The sequence below is a fragment of the Cephus cinctus genome, unplaced genomic scaffold (assembly GCF_000341935.2).
Source record: "Cephus cinctus unplaced genomic scaffold, Ccin1 Ccin1_scaffold0857, whole genome shotgun sequence".
NCBI classification, from domain to species: domain Eukaryota; kingdom Metazoa; phylum Arthropoda; class Insecta; order Hymenoptera; family Cephidae; genus Cephus; species Cephus cinctus.
This window is the reverse complement of record NW_014333443.1, coordinates 26,911-46,486: the sequence shown is the minus strand read 5'-3', so window position 1 is coordinate 46,486 and position 19,576 is coordinate 26,911. Positions and strand designations below refer to the sequence as shown.

Genomic DNA, 19,576 nt, shown 5'->3' with positions numbered 1-19,576 from the left:
GTTCCTATGGTTGTTCTTCTTCTGCTTTTTCTCAAGTCTCTTGGATATACTCAACTTTGCCTTTTATATTGCATTGTTAAACCCCACAAAAACTATATAAACTTTTATTTGGAACATTATCATTAGCACGTATATATGTAGTGTTACGTGTAATCATCCGAGTCTAGGAAATGATACACTACTTTTAGTACCCATGATTTGTCTTATCAGACTTACTTCTCGTGGGCGACGATGAGATCCCTCGAGATTTAGTAAGTCCGATTGGCCATGTATTTATGAGTAGACAAAGACGTTATAAAGCCGCGACGAAGTTGACCGAGAAGATTGAGTTACAAAATTAATTTAGTTTAAGAGGAAAACAATAAAAGAAAAATAAGGCATATATTAAAAATCAGTTCCAGATAAATCAAAGAGAATTTAACAATGATTACGTCATCGTATCCTCCCGGAAAGCACGTAGACTTTTTTTACCAATCATTTATTCCCTCCAGCCCTCATATGACCAAAACTTCCGGTAAATCGCTTCCGGCAGAGATACTTGAGGAGACACGTGTGCATTTGCGTCTCCTTATCCGCTCAATACTAAAAAAAAATGTCTATTTACAGCATCGAATCATGTCCAGCGCTTGCAAGTCAGATAATTGGAAATTGAGTCCGCGAAACTATTGCACCTCCTGTAGATATATGAAGAATCGTAACCTCTCTACCGGTTTCCATCTTGCCACACTGGCTCGAGTTTATTTACGTGCCCAACTGCCTAGAGAGCACACGTGCAACCTCTCCCACCTATACACTCTCGTATACACCTTCATAGTATCTATATACGTACAGTACGATTCTTGTTGGCACGATACGTAATGGTAAAGGCCGTTTCCCAGACTCCACCAGAGACCAGAATGATCTTGGCTATACTAGCGCCATGGCTAGGATAGATATACGACGATAGGCCAGGCGCCAGAATAAATGTCGTTAAACACTTTCTTAATGTTCTTTTTTGTAATCATTGCTACTTGATATAGCCCGGAATTTAATGCTATTTTTCTTTCTTTCTCTTTATCTTAAATGAGGACACAGGCTTTTTGAGATCTACTTTAATTTATATTATTTTCTATTCTATGTGCCGAAGTGGTGGCGCTTACTGGTGCTCTGATGTGCTTCGCTAGAGTTTATAACCTCGCGTGGAATTGTCACGCTAGAAGTGGAGTGCAGGATTCTATCGGATTCTTTTTACTGGTAATCACTCACGCCCACACGACCTACCTTATTATCTTATCGGGTGGAGAAGAGCGTGACACTTAGCTCTATGCTTGCTATCGATTTTGTTGGTTTGATGATGATTTTGAGCAGAATGTTTTAACACGCTTCTTACTCTACTGGTAGGAAATACGCCATTTTATGCTTATGGGTATACATATTGGATTTGTGCGTTTACGTTACCGCGACTCCTTCTAAAAATCGATTGGGTATAGTAGAGTTCTGTTGTATCTCTTTGGACTGGCTTATCCACGGAGTGATGCATGAGAATTCAATACGGTTCAAGCGGCGGCCACTTTCTGAACTTTGATTCTTTTGTAAATAACATGTGCTTATGTAAGTAGATATGTAGAATGACCGAATTATTTTTATCATTTTAGTCGGTAAATTAGTCAGCTGGTTTTTTTTAATGGCGGCTTATGGCACTCCGCTAGAAATTGTATTTAAAGCTCACGGCTTAATAAAGATCGAATAATAAAATAATGAGTTGAACAATATGTTACATAAGTAATGATAGTTTGATTTTTTTTAATAATTAAACTTTTACGTGCAAATAAGTATTATTTCGATTTATTTTGATAAAGACATACGTGTAGACCGCTGTGGTTAAGTAATATAAATAGCTATGGCTACTTCACTGTATAAATATCTTGTTATTCAAATGATAACTTGGCTTTTTACATCTCTATACGTAAATATATTGAGTTCCAAAATTTATCGCCTTAACAATTTTGTCTGACAAATATACTAAACAGCTATCGTTCAGAGTATTTTAATGGTATATTTTAGGTGCCTCATTTCGTATAAATTTTATAGAATTAGAACCAAATTATAGTACACCTATATATTTATTGGTTGTTGGTACTGTATCTAATTTGATAATGGAATATCATAATGGCTATTAAAAAATTGATTGTAATTTATATTTAAATTTGTCCTAAATGATGTATCTAAGTAAAGATAAAAATGAGAAACATATTTTCACGCAGCAGTTACATGCATTTTGGAGAATATTTGTCAAAAATAATGTTTGTAAAATCTTATTCGCTTTTTTCAATTCCTTGTAATGACGAAGGAAGATTCGTCGCTTACACATTTTTGATATTATGAAGTATTTAATTTATTGAACGTATAACGTATATACCTTAAATGTCGTAAAATACATATCATATGGTTCTTAATCAATTTAGATAGGAAGATTTTTTTGGAGTTATCATTATTAATTTGATAAAGTACTTAGTAATATGTGTATATTTATGGAGAATATAACTGTCAACCGTTGTGGTATCGTTTTAGTACAGAGGGAAAGACAAGCTTGAATAAAAGAAAAACCATAATTTTCCAAAATCTTGTTTAATCAGAATTGATCACGTGTATAAATAGAATAGAGATACAAGCGATATCGATATGCATTACGAGTGCCAAATTGGGCTTTAAAAAAATCGTTCATTTATATACATTTGTATTTTTTAATAAGTTTAACATTCTCCTGCGCAACATTCGAGACAAAGTACTCTTTCTATTTACGTTCCTTCCTCATATTTTTCTCATATAAAAATCGGCTTCGATGCCTAAATTCAATGGATATACCTGATTAACTGGAGATTATAATTGTCTTAAGCTAAACGGGACTATGGACCACGCTTAAAAATCAATCCTCGGAGATTAAAAACCCCAATATCTAGGAATTCGATTCGCATTCTTTTCACATGTCATCATTTCTCACGCTATTATCCCCAGGGACGTTATGAGTGGTCCTTACATGACCATATCCTAAAAGAACCTTAAACAGCTAGATTTAACACTACGAACATTAGAGACGTTAGTCAAGCGCGTACCTTTAAATATCGCTAGTCTTGATACGGGTTAGGAGAGAGCCAGGGAAAAAGTAAAACGAAAGAGATTCACTTTCCTAATGGAAGAGTCAGGGCTCCTTGAAACCCGATCAGAAGTAGCTGTGAGTAATGACAGTTTCAGAGAGTCTAATGATCTCGACTGATCGATCCGCCTTAATCAGGAACAATTTATGGAATGCTCAAACAGACTATCGGACAATCGCAATAAAGATTATAAATTAAAAAAAAAATAATTTTCGTACTTTTTTCCTAATTATTTTCTGCACGAGGAATGGTCGCGATAAAACTTTAGATGATAGAACGATGAAGATGCGTGCGACTCCTTTGAATGAATAAAAATAAAAAATATTCCCGAGAAAGAATTTTTATAAAAATAATAGACGAATCGATCGATCGACGGTGTAAATGATGCGGTGCCCTCATAATTGTTTTCGTCTTTTTAGAAAGACATTATTAGCATACAATTATCACGCGTCTGGCAAATCCTTCGGAGGTTCCTCTCATCAGGGCATCATCTTGCGCGGTGTCAGCCATTTTTTCATGTAATAGCAGAAAATCGTGGAGATGTAAATAAGAACGAGAAGGGCGCATGTTACGCCTAAGGCAAGAACCGATGTCTTGGTTGGACATGGTTCTACGATGGTCACGGTTTTATCTGTAAAAAAAAATCGACAAGTAGAAATATAAATAAATTATAAAAGAACGGCAGAAATATTATATTGTCACGTACCAGGCTCATTAAAATCTATGCTGCCATCATTCTTGAAGAATTCAGATTGTTTCTCATCGCCAAAGTCTAGGACGAGAATTTCCTGTGACAGTGTCATATCCTCGGCTTTCTCTTCGGTAGAGTTCACCACGTTTCTTCTACGTCTTTTACCCCAGGATTCTACAGACTCACGACCCCATTCGCAAACAGCCTAAAAAAATATAACAATGAAGATCTTGCTAAATGTTCCGTTCCTATTAACCTTTTAACCTAAAAGAGAAAACAGTTAACTTACCGGTTCACAAGGTCCGAGACAATACTTGACGTTACATTGGAAAATAACTCCATAAGATTCGGTGAATCTGAATGCTTCGTATACAGACTGCAATGCATTGCCATCGGGTGTGAAGCTTGGGAAGATGGAAGGATCGACAGGACATCTGTGAAAGGATTGATTTATCAAATGTAAATAATTATATTAATTTTTTGAAGAAATATAGTTTTACGTAAAATACACACCCCTCGTCATCTATTATCTGGAAAGTACTCTTCGAGTCCTTAGCCATGGCCACGCAGCTTCTGGCGAAAATACCATAAGGTGCTGTAGAAAGTAAAGAAAAAATTAATTTCTCGTCTCCTCGTCGAAACCCCGCAGTAGTGAAATCCTAAATAGAATTTCTTTCTTGCGAATTAATATATTTCATTTCACTTACTGTCCTCGGGAATTTCAATTCTGAACGTGAGTTTATCTCCAATTCGCACAGTCTCAACCTCCCGGGATCTGCTGTCGAGGATACGGATCCTTGGTGGCGGTGCTTCCGGTGCACTGGTGATACTGATCATCTCTGGATCACGAATAGGCATCATTCCGAAAGTAATATTCTTCGATGACATATCGTAAGTACATTTGACCTTGTAGATCTTGTCAGCCTTGGTCATCACTACCGAGTGATGCTGCAGGACCACGGTGTTCGAATAGATTCCAGTCTGAAAACCATCACGCTGCCGGTGAACACATATATTTGGAAACCGGAAGCTATGCTGTTGGTTAGGAAGGAATCGTTTTCTAGATCAAAGATATTCATACACTCACCACACTCTGAGTGTTACAATCCTGGCCGCTCATAGTTAGGTCCAGTCTAAATAGATCACTGTTAATCACGTCGATGTTACAGGTCTCGGATCTACCTAAGGCGTAGATTCGCCCATTGAACGGCTTGTTGGTTCGTACCTGGATGGCAATGCGAGTATCCTTACAGTCGACAGAAACTAAATGGATGAGACAAGAACATTTTGTTAATTCAAATACTGGGAAACATTGTGGTACCTGAAAAAGGGTAGTACCTATCGGTAGACAAGGTGTTGAAAGTCTAATTATTCTCTGAAAGGGAATTCATCCAGCTGTGAAAAGATTATAACCTTCTGCCCTTGGTAATCCTAAGGAAATTCTTTTTTTTTTTTTCTTTCTTGCAATTTACAATAAGTATTCCCCAGACTTCCCAGTACTACCATTAACCCAAGGACTGTAATAGGTACTTTCTGGTTCTATTGTATTAGGTGTCGTAAACCGAAGTGTACCTATGCCGACGTCTTACCGTCATAGCAGGTTCCTGTTTTGTCGCAATTCACATCGGTTCTGGTGAGGTTGTTCACGGTGGGATCTTCAGTGGCATCGAAGACAACCGGAAGTGGATCACCGATGGGTCCTGGACCTTCTATAAAAATGGCAATTAGATATGGACTAATTTGACTTTACTATTTTTCCATATACTACGCTGTCTGTTCCTATAAACGTGTACGTACTCTCGCAGAAGTTCTCGAAGTAAGTTCCCACGCGTTCTCCATTATCGATCAATGGTCTTTCAGCATTGAGGTAGGTCGATGGTCCGTCGGGAAGTGTCCAGTGATCGAGATGGAATAAATGACAATTGAATGCACTGCCCTGAGGTGCGCCACGGTATAGGAATGAACGACACAAGAATTCATTTTCAATTTCGCAAGCTAATCTGCAGGCTGATTCACTTTGCACTTGTAATTCTTTATCTGTGTAATAATGGAGTCCTGCGTATTGAGCAACTTTATCATCGGCCACTCCTATCCTTGGTATTTGATATATACGCTGGGATTTGCACGCTTCCTTTCCTGAAAACATGCAAGTAAACGAAAATGATATTCGAACGAATCCTCGTAACGGGATCTTCATACGTGATTATGACAGTTCCTTATCACCTTTTAGGCACAGATTCTCAAAGTAATCGACACCCTGCGCGTCCACGAATTGAACGTATTGACCAGTCGTCCTTCTATCGGAATCACTCAGGTGACATTGCAATGTAACGTAATTGTATTCCAAGGACCTGCAGGTGAATCGATGTTCATTTAGACATGCAGCCAGACACGCTTCTTTGGTGGACGTGTAGATAAGTGCATTGTCCAGCCCGCGAATCATCTTGTTCGGAATCCTCTCGAAAGACCAAGGTCGTAGGCAGACATTTTCTGTAAGAAATAATAATAACTTGTAATAAATATATTACAAACTTTCATGACTCGTTGATGAAGCGCAAAGTACACGACAATTTCCTGTGACGTTTTATGACGACCGGTTTGTGATTAAAAAAAAAGGGGTTGCTAAGGTTTCTTACGACCACCAGTTCCCAACCAGAATCCTGGAGCTACCTCTGGGAGATAGAAGAAGTCAGGGTCTTAGGCGATTTTCAGTGGGTCGTACCGTGCTATATCTACCAGCAGACTTGTTAAACCAATATTAGGGGTCGCTATGAGCCCTGCAGGGATACCTGCTCGAATACCTGACACACTTAATGCATTTACTGTAGAAGGTGCTAGGTCCCACCAGCATTCTATTGTATCATGGCGGTCAAGCAAACACGAAGCGGCCTGTTAGGTTAGGTTTCCTTTTTCTGGTGTTCGTGCATTCATATTTCAGGCTGGGATGAAATGTCACAATTTTACCTGACTGTAATGTTTCAGCCTACTAGGTTTTACAACACCTCTGGGAAACAACGTCTCAGCTTATAAATCATGTCCAGTGTTAATGAGTAGGGCTGAGTAAAAATTTAAATATTCTGATAGACGCCACTGTGCATAGTGCGCTTGAAATTCAGAATATCCAATGCACTTTCATGCGTTATCGCTCTTATGCATACTTGATTATCGTACGATTTTCTGTTTACCTGATCGTAATTGCAGTTTGGTCATGTAGTACATATTCGCGGCTCTCTGAGGCTGCGCAGCTGGATTCGTTGCTGCTGTTTCATTTTGCAGTTGACACAAAGTGTCTTGCATTGGTGCCAGTGGATTCACTACGAAGGAGAATGCTGCTGCTTGGCACTCGTTTTCCTCTCGACACCATCCTTGACACTCGTACAGAGACAGGTTGCGCACGCTGTAGTACGTTGTGCCGCGATAGTCAAAATCGGTTAATTTTTCAAAGGCAATCCTAGCTGAAATATCGAAATTACATAGAAAATTAATGATCCATACTTATTCTGAGTAACGTTCTGGTGTATCTTCATGAAATACAATAAAATCAATAATATAATACCTGGTGCTCCATAAATTCCTGTTACTGCCGTTAGAATTAACAGGGACAAAATCCCTTGCGGAAACGGGCCCATCTGTAATGAAAAAAAAAAAAAAATTACAATAAACGCCTTTGTATTATAGAAAGTCTATAAAAAATATGAATTTTGAATGGCTATATATGAAAATTATAAGCAATAAGGGTTTCACTAATATTCTTTACCCAGGATATCGTAGGATATATTTTTTACTTTTAACGCGAACAGTCGTTTATAATCTATTATCGAAAAGATTAATTCAATATTTAAAAAAGATGGGGCGCGAAAGTTTTTCTGTCGAATTTTTCTCTCCTTCATAAGTTTTTGTGAATAACTTTGAAAACTGCGCGAATATTTTATCGATCGTGTTAATGTATGTACAATTTTCATAATTAATTTTATTTCATAACCAGAGTAAGTTCTACCGTCTTTTAAAAGAAAATAAAAAATGTTTTTCTACTACAAGAATACGTATTCCAGGCGTTTTTATTTAATTTCTATTTATCAGAATTGTACTTCATGCGCGTCTAAGGGTATGAGAGTATATAATAGCAAAGTTAGGCTAGGTATCGCGTGCTCGGATGCAAGATTGCCTGGTTTCTTGCAGGAATTATCGTTTTGCGAGAATAGCCACGTAGACTCGAATCGAGTCGGCTAGCTGGCAAGATGGCCTGGTGGACGGCTGGTTCTTCAAGGAAGCGTTTGTCACAGCTCTCATGGCTGATCGGCACGAACCGCAACGCTTCTTCTACCTTTTTTTATACCGTGTCCAGTTCGCTGCTCCATTGCTTCTTCCTACTCCGCCTCGCGTGAGGTCATAAAAATACTGGCTAATCGCAGACATTTAATCGAAGACATATCGAGGCAGGAAGAAGAACTTCCTGCGAATGCGCCGTTTAGACGGCAATTCGTTAACCATACCTGCTATCCTAACTCCAACGATAAGTCAGATAATCAGTTTGTGCAATTTACCGATCTAAACTGATTATATATTTTTTTCACAGCGCTTTCTGTTGCTCGAAATTCGCACCGTGTATGAGGTGTAGATCTGTTGGGTGCGAGCCCTAACCCGCAAGAGGGTCGTAGTGTTTTGCTCAGTAGGTAAGTTCAATCGCAGTCCAGTGAAATTCAGTGCATACCCAATAATTTCAATCGAACACAAGAAACTTCACATGAGCTTAACCACAGAACACACGCAGATTGTACTTTACACCCGGTATAAAAAATCAAGTCAATTAAAACGCTATTTACAATTATTTAGCGGTCCTTGGTAATTTTTGTTCCTCACAGTAGGAATATTTTATGTATTTACCTTCAGAGAAAGGCAGATCTTAGTTCATGGAAGAAGTCTATTTTTTAAGTCATAACAAGTTTTCTTTTTCGCGTATTTAATAGACTTAAGAAAATATACAATTTTCCTTTTCTCGTGTTTCACGCTAAATAATAGCAAGGAATAGTTTGCTGTGTTCCGTAAAGGATTACCCGTAGTGGATCTCCCTCTGGAAGCACAGAGAGAGACGTATCTTATTATGTCGACGTTCCGAGTGGTACCGTCGGGCCTAGTAGAGAGGTCAAAGGGTCAGGAACCTCCCACCCATCTCCTGTGACCTTACCCAACATCGTTACGGCGTACCCAAGTGTACGAGTCACCCAGGAAGAAGCTGTTGTGTGGGATCCTTTCTAGTGAAATTACGAGGCGTAAAGGGTCGGTCATTAACAGTAAAACTAGACGAAAAAGCACTGGAAGAAAATCCCTTCTCTCTACTCTAGGGAAACTGTAGTGGAGACGAGAGACAGGGGTTAAGCAATTGGCTGACCCCTATAAGGAAACAGAATTAAAAGCACGTAAGCCAAGACAAGTGTAAGATTAAAGTAGAAACGGTGTCGTAATAAGGAAGAGATAAGAAAAAAAAATATCTTACCATTATCTTTTCTACTTTGATTCCTCATAGGTTTTTCTTATCGGCGCGTATCTTCCTACCGTGTAAGAAAAGTCGTTTTGACCTTTACGTCACAACCGGTCCCGTGAACGAGAAACTCAACCGGTTTTGCTCTCGGATCGCCTTCCGGTATCTGGTGCGGATTTCGCCAAATGGGCTGCGATAAATCCCTGCTATTTCTCCTCGAGATAGACCCCAGGCTACCATCTTCCCTGATACCTAGAGAAACCACTTCTCCGCGAAGATTTATCGCTCGGGAATCGAATTTTTCTTGTATTTCTACGTAGCCTCATCTCGGCAGATAATCTGATTCTCGCCGGGATGCCTAAGCTCAAGTTAATTGGAGTGCATTTAAGTGCATGCGAGTATAACGAAGATTCATCAATACCCTTTCAACTTGAATTTAAGTATACACATAATACTTATAGACAATTCGGGCAGGTTTTTTTTTTCGTACTAAAAGTTTAGTATGTCCCAGTAGTAATAACGTAGTAATAAATATCTATAGTCGGTCCATGGGTTTAATACATTTTTGGACAGTTCGCAAACAATACAATCTTCAGAAAGTCACACGTCGTTTTTCGTAAAATAATGTAAATATTGGATAAAAATAACAAAATGGACGCGTACCTTGCCGTACATTGTTTTCGATCTATCAAAAAACACATTGAACTCGTGGACCGGCTATATCATAAAACTTTCCCTAAACTTTATACTCCGCAATGAAAATTCAGTCTTAGGTGTTAGGTTAAGCTTCTGATACTGGATACGATGATAATTCTCAGCGTCATGGTAATGGCAATGACTCCCGGATTTCAAGATTTCCACTAAGGGTCACCCGGCAGGGATCGTGTTCGATGGGTAAGTCCGATAAAGTCTTAGAGTATGATCGCGATCGTGATCCTGGACACTAAAAACTCTGCTAAAGTTCGTTACTCCAGGCGATATAATATAGAATTTGTGCCGTATAGACCGTCGCGGTGGATTAATCACGGTCTCGAGAAGACACCTTCCGTCTTGACGTTAACTGACTGGAGAAATGTGTTCTTTGCTCTTATCACCTATTTAAATCCCAATCGCATGCAGCAATATTAATCCGATAATTTTATCATGGGTGAAATATTTTTTAACATCTTGCAAGAGTATCGTAACGTACTGTTGGCAGTTATCTTAGTTTTTAACAGCTATTCCGATAGCGTGGGAACTCTGCGGGAATTCTAATTTAATGGATTCCTATATTAAAACTGATCAGAAACCTAGGAAGCGAGACTTTATTCTCACGGATCGTATACATTGTAACTACTTGAGTACGCGTAGCCGAAGAAGGCAGCATTATTCAAATGAAAAACGGTATCTCAGACAAAGGCATTGAATCTAGGAGATTCCGATAGCCATCCTTTGGGATTCTATTTATCTGCATGGGAGAAGCTTGTGGTCGAGAGTACGATCTCGATAAATCCTCAAAGTAATTAGTGGCTAGATTCTGCTGGGAGGGTGCAGACCTCTAGTGGGAGGACCGTCGGAGAGGGCTGAAGAGACTGCAGAAATATGATAATGGAGTCTTGGGACTCCTTGCCAGCTAGTAGGAGGTACCGAGCAACGACCTCACAAGCAGAGCCCTTGACTCATCTCTTCTAGTTGCCATAGTGACGCCATCCTTATTTGATATTATTAGAAAAGGACGATCCTCAAGATTTAAGACAATTTTCAAGAAGACAGCACAAGGTCCACCTTTTTTTTTAAATATATTCCCTCTGATCCTGGATTCAGGATTTTCGTTGTTCATCCGACAAATATTATCGTCCGTATGGGTATAGATGATTGTTTTTTAAAATATTATAATATATATTACAATATAATATTCCATTTGGAATTTGCAAAAAATATACTTCAACTTGGGCCACAACTTGTCCAAGGATTTCTTGGATGTTTCTTCATTGGCTCTCGTGTCCAAGATTTTTATAAGGAGACTCCTAGGCGGATCTTCAATTCGTCTTCTTATTTCTCAATGCAAATGGAGCAACTCGGAGCTGGTAATGGTCGTCTTTCTATATCTATGTATATATATACTAGTGTATATATATACTACGTTACTGCAAGTACTGAGAGTAGAGAAAGGCAAGTTGGTAAAGACAAGTGAATAGAAGCTCCAAGAAGGAGCAAGAACCAGCCTTGAAGACGAACTTGTTGGTTGCCCAAGGACACGAATAAATTCTACCTTGAGGTTGGCAACATTGCGACTTCAACTAGATTCTTATCCGAGCTATAAAATAGCCAGGAAGCCAAAAGGAAGAATTAAAATGAATAAATAAAAAAATAAAATTATATTACCCTCCTGGTGATATTTTACATGTTACACAAGAAATGGCTCGTTCCTTCCTGGTACATTAGTTCAGGTGAAGTAAGAATAAAAGTTCAAATTCCACTTTATTATAGGACGGTAAGCATAGTATCCTGAAAGTATTAGGAAGACGTTTAGTGCAGATTCTAAGTGGTATTACAAGTGTATAGCAGCTTCAGAGAACGAAATATTAAAGATTATTTTCTATTCTGAATGATGGTGACGTTCGTAGGATAGTATTCATCCTAATGATTGTCCTACGGCACTTAAGCCCAGCACAACTCAGTGCTTTTACGGCTTTGCAATCTAATTTAAGAGTCGCCCTCTCACGATGCTTACCACTTCTTTCTTATTTTTCCCAAAAAGTAATAACGCTGTGCCTTGAGTATTGTACTTATCCTGATTGCGCGCTGCGCGAATAACAGGCCGATCTCTTGGTTCGTTCATTTTTATTATTTTTTTAACTCTATGCATTCTAATAGCTTCTATAAGGTATCGTGCAGTTCAAAAATCTGGTCATGTTCTTTTTTACCCCCCTTTCGTTAAAAATCAAAATCCCTGTTACACCTTTCGGTCTTTTTGTATATTCGATCGTAAACATTCGAGATGAGATAACGATCTAGGATCATGACAGATGAGATTACAGATCCAGCATCCTCAATGTACCATAACCTCGACCTTCTATTCATCTTTCCTCTAATGCTCGAGCGATTTCCCGCTCGTTGTACGACCACCATAATCATCATCATCATCATCATCATCATCATCAGTGTCATCATCATTATCGTCATCATCATCCATGAACGGTGGTGGCTGTTTGATGGCGAGAGATCATGAGGGTTGCTTATGATAGTGTAAGAGGGTGGCGAATGCTCGTGCTATAATTAAACTCGTAAGTCAAGATTCCTATAAGCGCTTTACCATTTAAGGGATTCATAGGGCAACTACTATATCTGGTAAGCTTGTGGATGCTGATGATTGTCTGGTTGTAGAAAGAAAAAGTATTTATTTCTCATCTGTCATCGCTCGTTTTTACTTTGCTCTTCGTTTCCACGTTGCAATACTTCGAGGAAATGATATGGATATACAAGCGGTTGTAACGTGTGTTTAATGTGCAAATGGAATATGCGGTTGAGGGTTCAAACATTTAATCCTTTCTAGAGTTAAATAGTTGGTGCATTATCGAGTAGATAGAGAAATTTTTAGAGGCTCGTCCTAGAAAGCGAAGCCTAAATATTTTATTTGATTGTGAATATTCGTAAAAACATTCGTCTATGTTTTTTAAGCGAAAGTATGTATTATTCCGATAATAAGATTAGAGAGTTAAGACGAATTCAACATTGTATTATATGTTGTTATTTTATTTGCGAATTTTCGAAGTTATCGCTTTTAAATTATTCGAAGTTACTTCATTCGAGTCGTTTTGACAGATATAGGGTAACTCGCGAGTAAAAACAAACGTACATTACTCGAGGGAAGAGAGAGTCAATATGAATCTCATTTACGTAAAAGTACACAGTGATTGGGGGAAACAGTACATTTGGACCGTTTATTTTGAAAGTGATGTAAGTCTATTTGAAAAAAATGAGATATCACGTAATTTATGCTTAATTATTGACATATACACTAACCTTTAATTTTCTCGAAACAAGAGGAAATGGACTTACACCGCTTTCAAAATAAATGGTCCATTTATAAAGGGAAACTTTTTCTTATTGTAATTCTTCATCCCTTTCTACGTATTTAGATTTAATTTTTAAATTTTGCAAAAATAGACGCAGGAATTATCTTACTTCTCTGAAAATTGAATGAGATAAATTTGTAAAAATTTTAAATCGATATTTTAGAAATTCATAAATGAAATGCCAATGTGCCATTAGTCGTTGAATTAACCAAAATTAACTCTGTAATATTATTTAACGAAAAAGATATAGTTTCATTTTAAATAATATCGACGACCTTGATAACTCCAAAAGAAATGACCTTGCAAAACAATTTTTTTTCATTATGCTTGCGATTCGAAAATATTTAAATTACGTCTTGACACTTTTTTTTCGTATCCTCACTACCAAAGGAGATATTTAGGCGTTCAGTTTATAATGCAAAGTCTCGTATAAATAAGGATCTATAATAATTAGATAGTTCAAAGCAAAAATGGTTAGTCTCTAAGCGGCATCAAAATGATCTCTATTAGGGTATCAGAGGTTTATATTCAGAATATGTAGGTACAGAGTCTTTGGTCTCAGACTGTAAAAAGATTCATGAAACTTTTCATCAGTATAGAGGAGAAACTAGATAGAGACCATTATCACCAAATTTTATAAGATAGGACACTGGGGACACATGAGACACTGCAAAACGAATAATTTTCCATAAAATTTTTTTTGAAGTTTAAGGAATTTTGATTAAATCCTGAATATTAATTTGAATATAGCTGACTCCGTAAAAAATGTATAAACAAATAGTCTGATCGTAAAAAAAAATTATGGCAATTATGAATTTTGTATTCCCTATGTCGATCGTAAGTGCGAAAGAGACAGACTTATGTGAATGCACAGTGCAAGAAGAGAACCATAGATACAAATTGTAATTTAATGATATTATCGAGTTTCTGCTACTGGCACTAAGGAAGCAGGGACATGAAGATTTTATAAAGAAAATAGATGATCTATTTACTACAAAAAACGTATTACCTTCATCTAATGAAATACGTGGCTGTTTATCTTTATAGGTATACAAACATATATTAAGCTTCGAGTAATGCTGAGTGTTGTGTCTCAACTATTCGATGTCCTCAATAGGAAAGGATCGTTGCACCTGGTCAGGTAAAAACATATAATTCACCAGAACTTTAAGTGGAGTCAGGATTCTTTTGATAATCACTGTTCCCTCAAGATACCAAAAATTGTTTCGGTCAACTTCTTCTTAATTTTCTTCTCTACCAGGCCAAAGAGTCTTTTTGCTGGTCACCAGAATGGGCAATTGCTTCATTAGACGACGGATACTGACGATTAAGTGATGAGTTCTGCTAAAAACGTGAACCTTTCGGTCCGGAAAGTAACTTTTGAAAAAAAAAAGCGTGGGATCACCGTTGAGTTCCTTGAACTTGGATAATCGTAAATCCGTGACGTAAACCCGATAGTCATGTATGTCTATATACACATCTACAGTTGGTAGCCGTGCCAGAAACGGTCCACGTAACAACACAGGTCGCCGGGTGCCCATCTGACAGTCATTGGTCATCGACAGTTGCGTCACGTTCTTCAACGTACCACGTGAACGTATTTGGATAATTTTGAAATTCTTATCGTACGTTTATATACACAATTAACTGAAATACTGTTATCCCAATCCACATTCAAATACTCCCGTTACACGTGACGTCAGCATTAAATAGTTTATAATAAACTGAAAAAGATGGCTGACCGATATTTTCACACATCCCTACGATAATTAACGTGTCCGTTACTTTTTTATTTATATATCCAATAAGACAGAAATTATCTCAAACGGTCCATGGCTGGCCAGTGCCTACAGCTAAGCAGCATCTTCGATCCCGAGAATTGAACAATAAATTTCTTTTAACCTGTACCGGAACGTGGGTACCTACATGCATCGTACGTACATAAAAATTTCTAAACTCGAGAAATAATCCTGAGATTATGCGCGGATAGAGAATTTCCTCACATATTTTCTGGTGTTAATCTTAGTCGTAGGTGTATATGGAAATGTGTGTCACTGGTATCGAAAAGAAGCTTTAAATCCCTAACGGTACCATTCCAATGGATTCCCCATATGACTCAGTAGGCGGTTCACAAACAATCAATCACGTTTTACGCGACTTGCACAACATCCACTAGAGCTCTACCGAGGTCCAGGATGTCCCGTTAGGATGACGACTGGCGATGGGAAGAAAAACAAGAGGCGATCCTTCTTGATTGATCGGAATAGTATAATCCCGAGGAAGATCCTGTGGCTACAATAATGGCTATTCAGTCGTGTTCAAAATGTTTGACTTACTTTTGAAACTATTTTATGAAGTTAAAAAGTATCATTCGTTGAGACTATTGTATGCTACACGTTGTAAGGAAAGCGACGGCGCTGAAGGGCAATATTCATCTATGACTTTCGTTACTTTAATTTTATCGTGGCAGGGTTAACCGTCCGCTAGTTACGTTGACAGGCCAGGAGGCTTCCAGCTGGAAACGCTACGGTTGGTGATTATCCTTCCGCGCTTTCTGGTACAATGGAACTAGTCAAGCGCAATGAGAAAGACTACGAAGGCGTGAGTAAATAGTGAGAAATGTTAAAATTGAGATGAATAGAAGCAACAAAAAAGAAATTTGATTACCCACACCATTTGATTACCCACACCAAAAAATTCTTAAAAACGAGATTCTTTAATATTATCTTTTTCCTTTTTGGGTTTCTCCACGTTGTCCGCGTTGATTTTACATGAACAAATATAGTTAATTTTCGTACTTCCTGTTGCTAAAAATAGAACGAAAAGAAAGAAGACTCGATTCGGTGACCGCAGGAGCAGCCAATAGGAACGGGAATCAATTAAATCGCCAAAGAAAACCGTTATGGTTTCGTAAGCCGGCCACTAGAGTGTAGGTCGATCGATATCTCATGTTGTACTTTTTTGTTCATCTACTCCTAATGCCCGTTTATTAGACTTTGTCCATTATTCAAGCAGCATGAAATATTTTGGTGAACATCTTGACGCTCAAAGTATCACGTACATATGAGCGACTAATGGCACCTGGTAATATTCGAATACCACTGTAGCTACGATTATTATACCATATACTAATTCGTATAAGAACCAAGTATAACTCGAAGACGAAGCTGCGATGCGGAACGCGATTATTTTAATTGTGACTATTAGGATGGTTGTCATTGACCTTGCTAAGTTCGCGCCAGATGCGACGAGCAAATACGGCAGTGAGTGCCACGACGACAATGACAGTAATAATGATGATGATAACGATCATTGTCACGATGACGATGATCATAACGATGTAGATGGCAGCTCGATGAAAACTAAATGATCCAACTAAGCATCGACCTATAAATATAAAGAAGCAATAGGCTGTTCGTTGCATGTAAAAAAAATCAAAAATAAATACTTTTAACTGAATCGCTTAACCATGAGGTATCCGGAGGTTCTCTTTTGAAGCATCCTTCACTATAATTTCAATACCGATCTACGAATTGGGATCTGGGTAGACTTCGAGCGATCTATGGATACTGGAAATTATTACTCTCTATAACCTAGCTATGTGATTCCTTACGGTGACCATAGACAGACTATAAGATACCTATAACGGTCCATGGTGATTCAGGTCGATACCACTTTGAATCCAGAGATTATGGTATACGTCCACCTACTAGCCAGTTCAACAGAATTCCCATGGAATTCGCTATGTAATCCTCTTGGGATTATAGGCTCGCTTATAGTAACCATAAACCTGGATATCGAGGTTATAAAAAGTAAAATAAGTAAACCGTGTAACCATAGCATACAAGTGAGCATAAGTCAGATCGTTGTAAAAAAAAAAAAGAGGAAGCACGTATAGAAGAAGAGTAAACGACGTAAGGTGGAATGGACCTTCTCGAAATCAGCCGTAAATCGGATGTGTTCGCAGAATGTGGAATGTGGGGTTGAAGAATGCGGAACGCGATGCCATTTGCAAGATGCTGGAACGTTAATCCACAGTGGATTATGGATTGAATTGAATAAAGCGTCTACTCGCGCCACCTAAGCGCTCAGGGAATTCTATGGCGTCCATAAGTGTAACGGTCTTGGCCGGTACCGACGTGGAAATTACCGTTGCATGGTCCACAAACTACGCGAGATAATACAACTGCTTGATCACTCTTTTATCTGGACATGTATTCTTGACGCGAACGTCCAGCTTCCTGGAAACCTCTTTTTTTATTCTGCCAACGAAACCTGACTAATATCCTAACCGATCGGTCTTTGACACGTGTCTGGCACTTATGACGTATAGATTCGCCAATCACAAGCCTGTAAACGATGCTGTTATTAGAGGGCAATTACTTTTTACTGAAATGACGTTCGGTCATTCAGCGGGTCCTCAGCCTCCTCCGTTTAATACTTTTCTGCAAGTATACAATGTCCTATGTGAAAAACATATAGCGGTGTGGATTCCTTGGAATCTTATTGTGAGCGGAGTCCAGGGCGTCCGGCGTGAAAGCAAAAAAAGTTACCAAAGGAAGCGTAGAAAATGACGCGACCCGTAACGGGATACTTTTATTCAGTTTGGCTGAAAGGAACAGTCGAAACATAGTCGCCCGGCGAATTGGCCATTGGGGCCCGCATATTTATACGTTAGAAGGAAAGTTGGGAAAAGCACACGGTCCTATCTTCAGAGATAAGACCCACGTGTTTTAACACTGGTTCCGAAAATTCCAGGCTCGACTGTAGTACGTGGAGCATGCGGCTCAAAGTGCCGTACCGGACTCAAGGAAAGATTTTTAACGGTGATTCTTTGTAACAGGTGTCTTCCTCTCCACACAGTTTATGGTGGGTAGCTGTGTGTATGGAAATAGGTTCGAATACGTAAAGTATACACAGGAAGCGAAGGGCTGCTCGGCCGATGGAATGAGTACGAGTCGAAGGCAAGTCTTCTAGAAGACTAAGGTCAATGGCCAAGCTAGGCGCCGCCTAAGATTCTATAAGAAGTCATACCTCATCGTGAGGCAGGTCGTGCCGAGGCAGAGCATTAAAAATGAATAATTTGGAGTTATACAAAATTTATTTTATGAAGAACAATTTTTTATTTCACTTTTTCTAACCAAGTACACGGTACCAAAGCTTTCTGTCCAGTCGTTGAAATCTCTTATGGATCTCAGCATTGGACTCTCCCACGAGAATAAAGTGAGTTCGATGCTTAGTTTTTTTCTTTTTGGTCCCGTAAATTTACGTCACGGCCCTCAACTTTACAATAGTCGTTCCAATTTGAACGTATTACATTTTTTTTTTATTTCTCAAAAATCCAATTCATTACGTTACTTAAAAATAACGATAAATTCGCGATTCAATACGGTTTTGTACTAGTGACGATTTACACCATGAATATTTAATTTGGTTCCCTGTTAAAGGGGCTCATTTTAATGACTAGCTCGCTATACGCACGTCTGGTACGTTGCTTAACGACTCGACTGGCCGGCCCTGACTTTGAACCGCGCGCAAGCAGCAATGCACCGTGGGAATGCACGCGGTAAAATTCTTTTTGTAAATGAAAGTAAAAAATGTCGAATCACCGAAAGGGAATAGTAAAATCATTTGTGTCATAAAGATTGCACTAAATAACTTTATCCAAAGATAAAGTGATTCAAATAAATTTTGTCGTACATACCTTGATAAATTTTCACTGATAATCAGTCTCGAAAAACCTTCCACGAAAAATCACTGCCACTCAAAAAAAAAAAAAAAAGTCTAAGAATCGAGAACAATCGTTAAAGAAATCAATTCAAGTAAAAATAAATACCAAAGCCTTATAAAACGTACGTAATCGCGAGCACCAGTCACACAATATCTACGAATACTTTTAAAGATTAGATTTTTTAAAGAGTGCAAAACTTTTTTTCTTTTCTCTCAAGGATAGAGAAAAGACCGTTCCGATGCGCTACGCTGCCAGAACGGCTCTGTCTTCGGGGCCGCGAGTCTTCCCGACTTTATAAACCGAGTTGGTCACTAGCGTTGGCCAAAGACTTCTCCTGATTCGCCGGACGTGGCCAAAGGTCTATTCCGATTGGCTGGCGACCTAGCGGTACACAGACTCATGGTTAGCCCCGTGGAATCTTCTTTCCGAGACGTTTCCGTGCGTCTTTTAGCAGCCGCGTAGGCTAGTTACATCTCGTAATTA

General features: G+C 38.5%; 1 protein-coding gene across 3 annotated transcripts; it reads right to left on the bottom strand.

Annotated features, from left to right (window-relative positions):
- Positions 1 to 2,588: 2,588 nt before the first annotated feature.
- On the bottom strand, positions 2,589 to 19,372 carry LOC107270987. Of its 3 annotated transcripts, none has more exons than XM_015746510.2 (13): positions 19,199 to 19,371; positions 19,067 to 19,125; positions 7,382 to 7,454; positions 7,011 to 7,280; positions 6,049 to 6,315; positions 5,623 to 5,961; positions 5,415 to 5,534; positions 4,913 to 5,088; positions 4,533 to 4,806; positions 4,339 to 4,420; positions 4,115 to 4,259; positions 3,841 to 4,030; positions 2,589 to 3,765 (listed from the first exon to the last, which is right to left on the bottom strand). In XM_015746510.2, exons 3-13 carry the CDS (start codon positions 7,452 to 7,454, stop codon positions 3,614 to 3,616), a joined length of 2,088 nt encoding a protein of 695 aa, XP_015601996.1. In that variant the 5' UTR covers positions 19,067 to 19,125; positions 19,199 to 19,371; the 3' UTR covers positions 2,589 to 3,613. The 3 variants fall into 3 exon arrangements, with proteins under 3 accessions (XP_015601996.1, XP_015601997.1, XP_015601998.1); XM_015746511.2 differs by having other exon boundaries at positions 19,219 to 19,364; XM_015746512.2 differs by having other exon boundaries at positions 5,415 to 5,531; positions 19,067 to 19,372.
- Between the last annotated feature and the right edge of the window lie 204 nt (positions 19,373 to 19,576).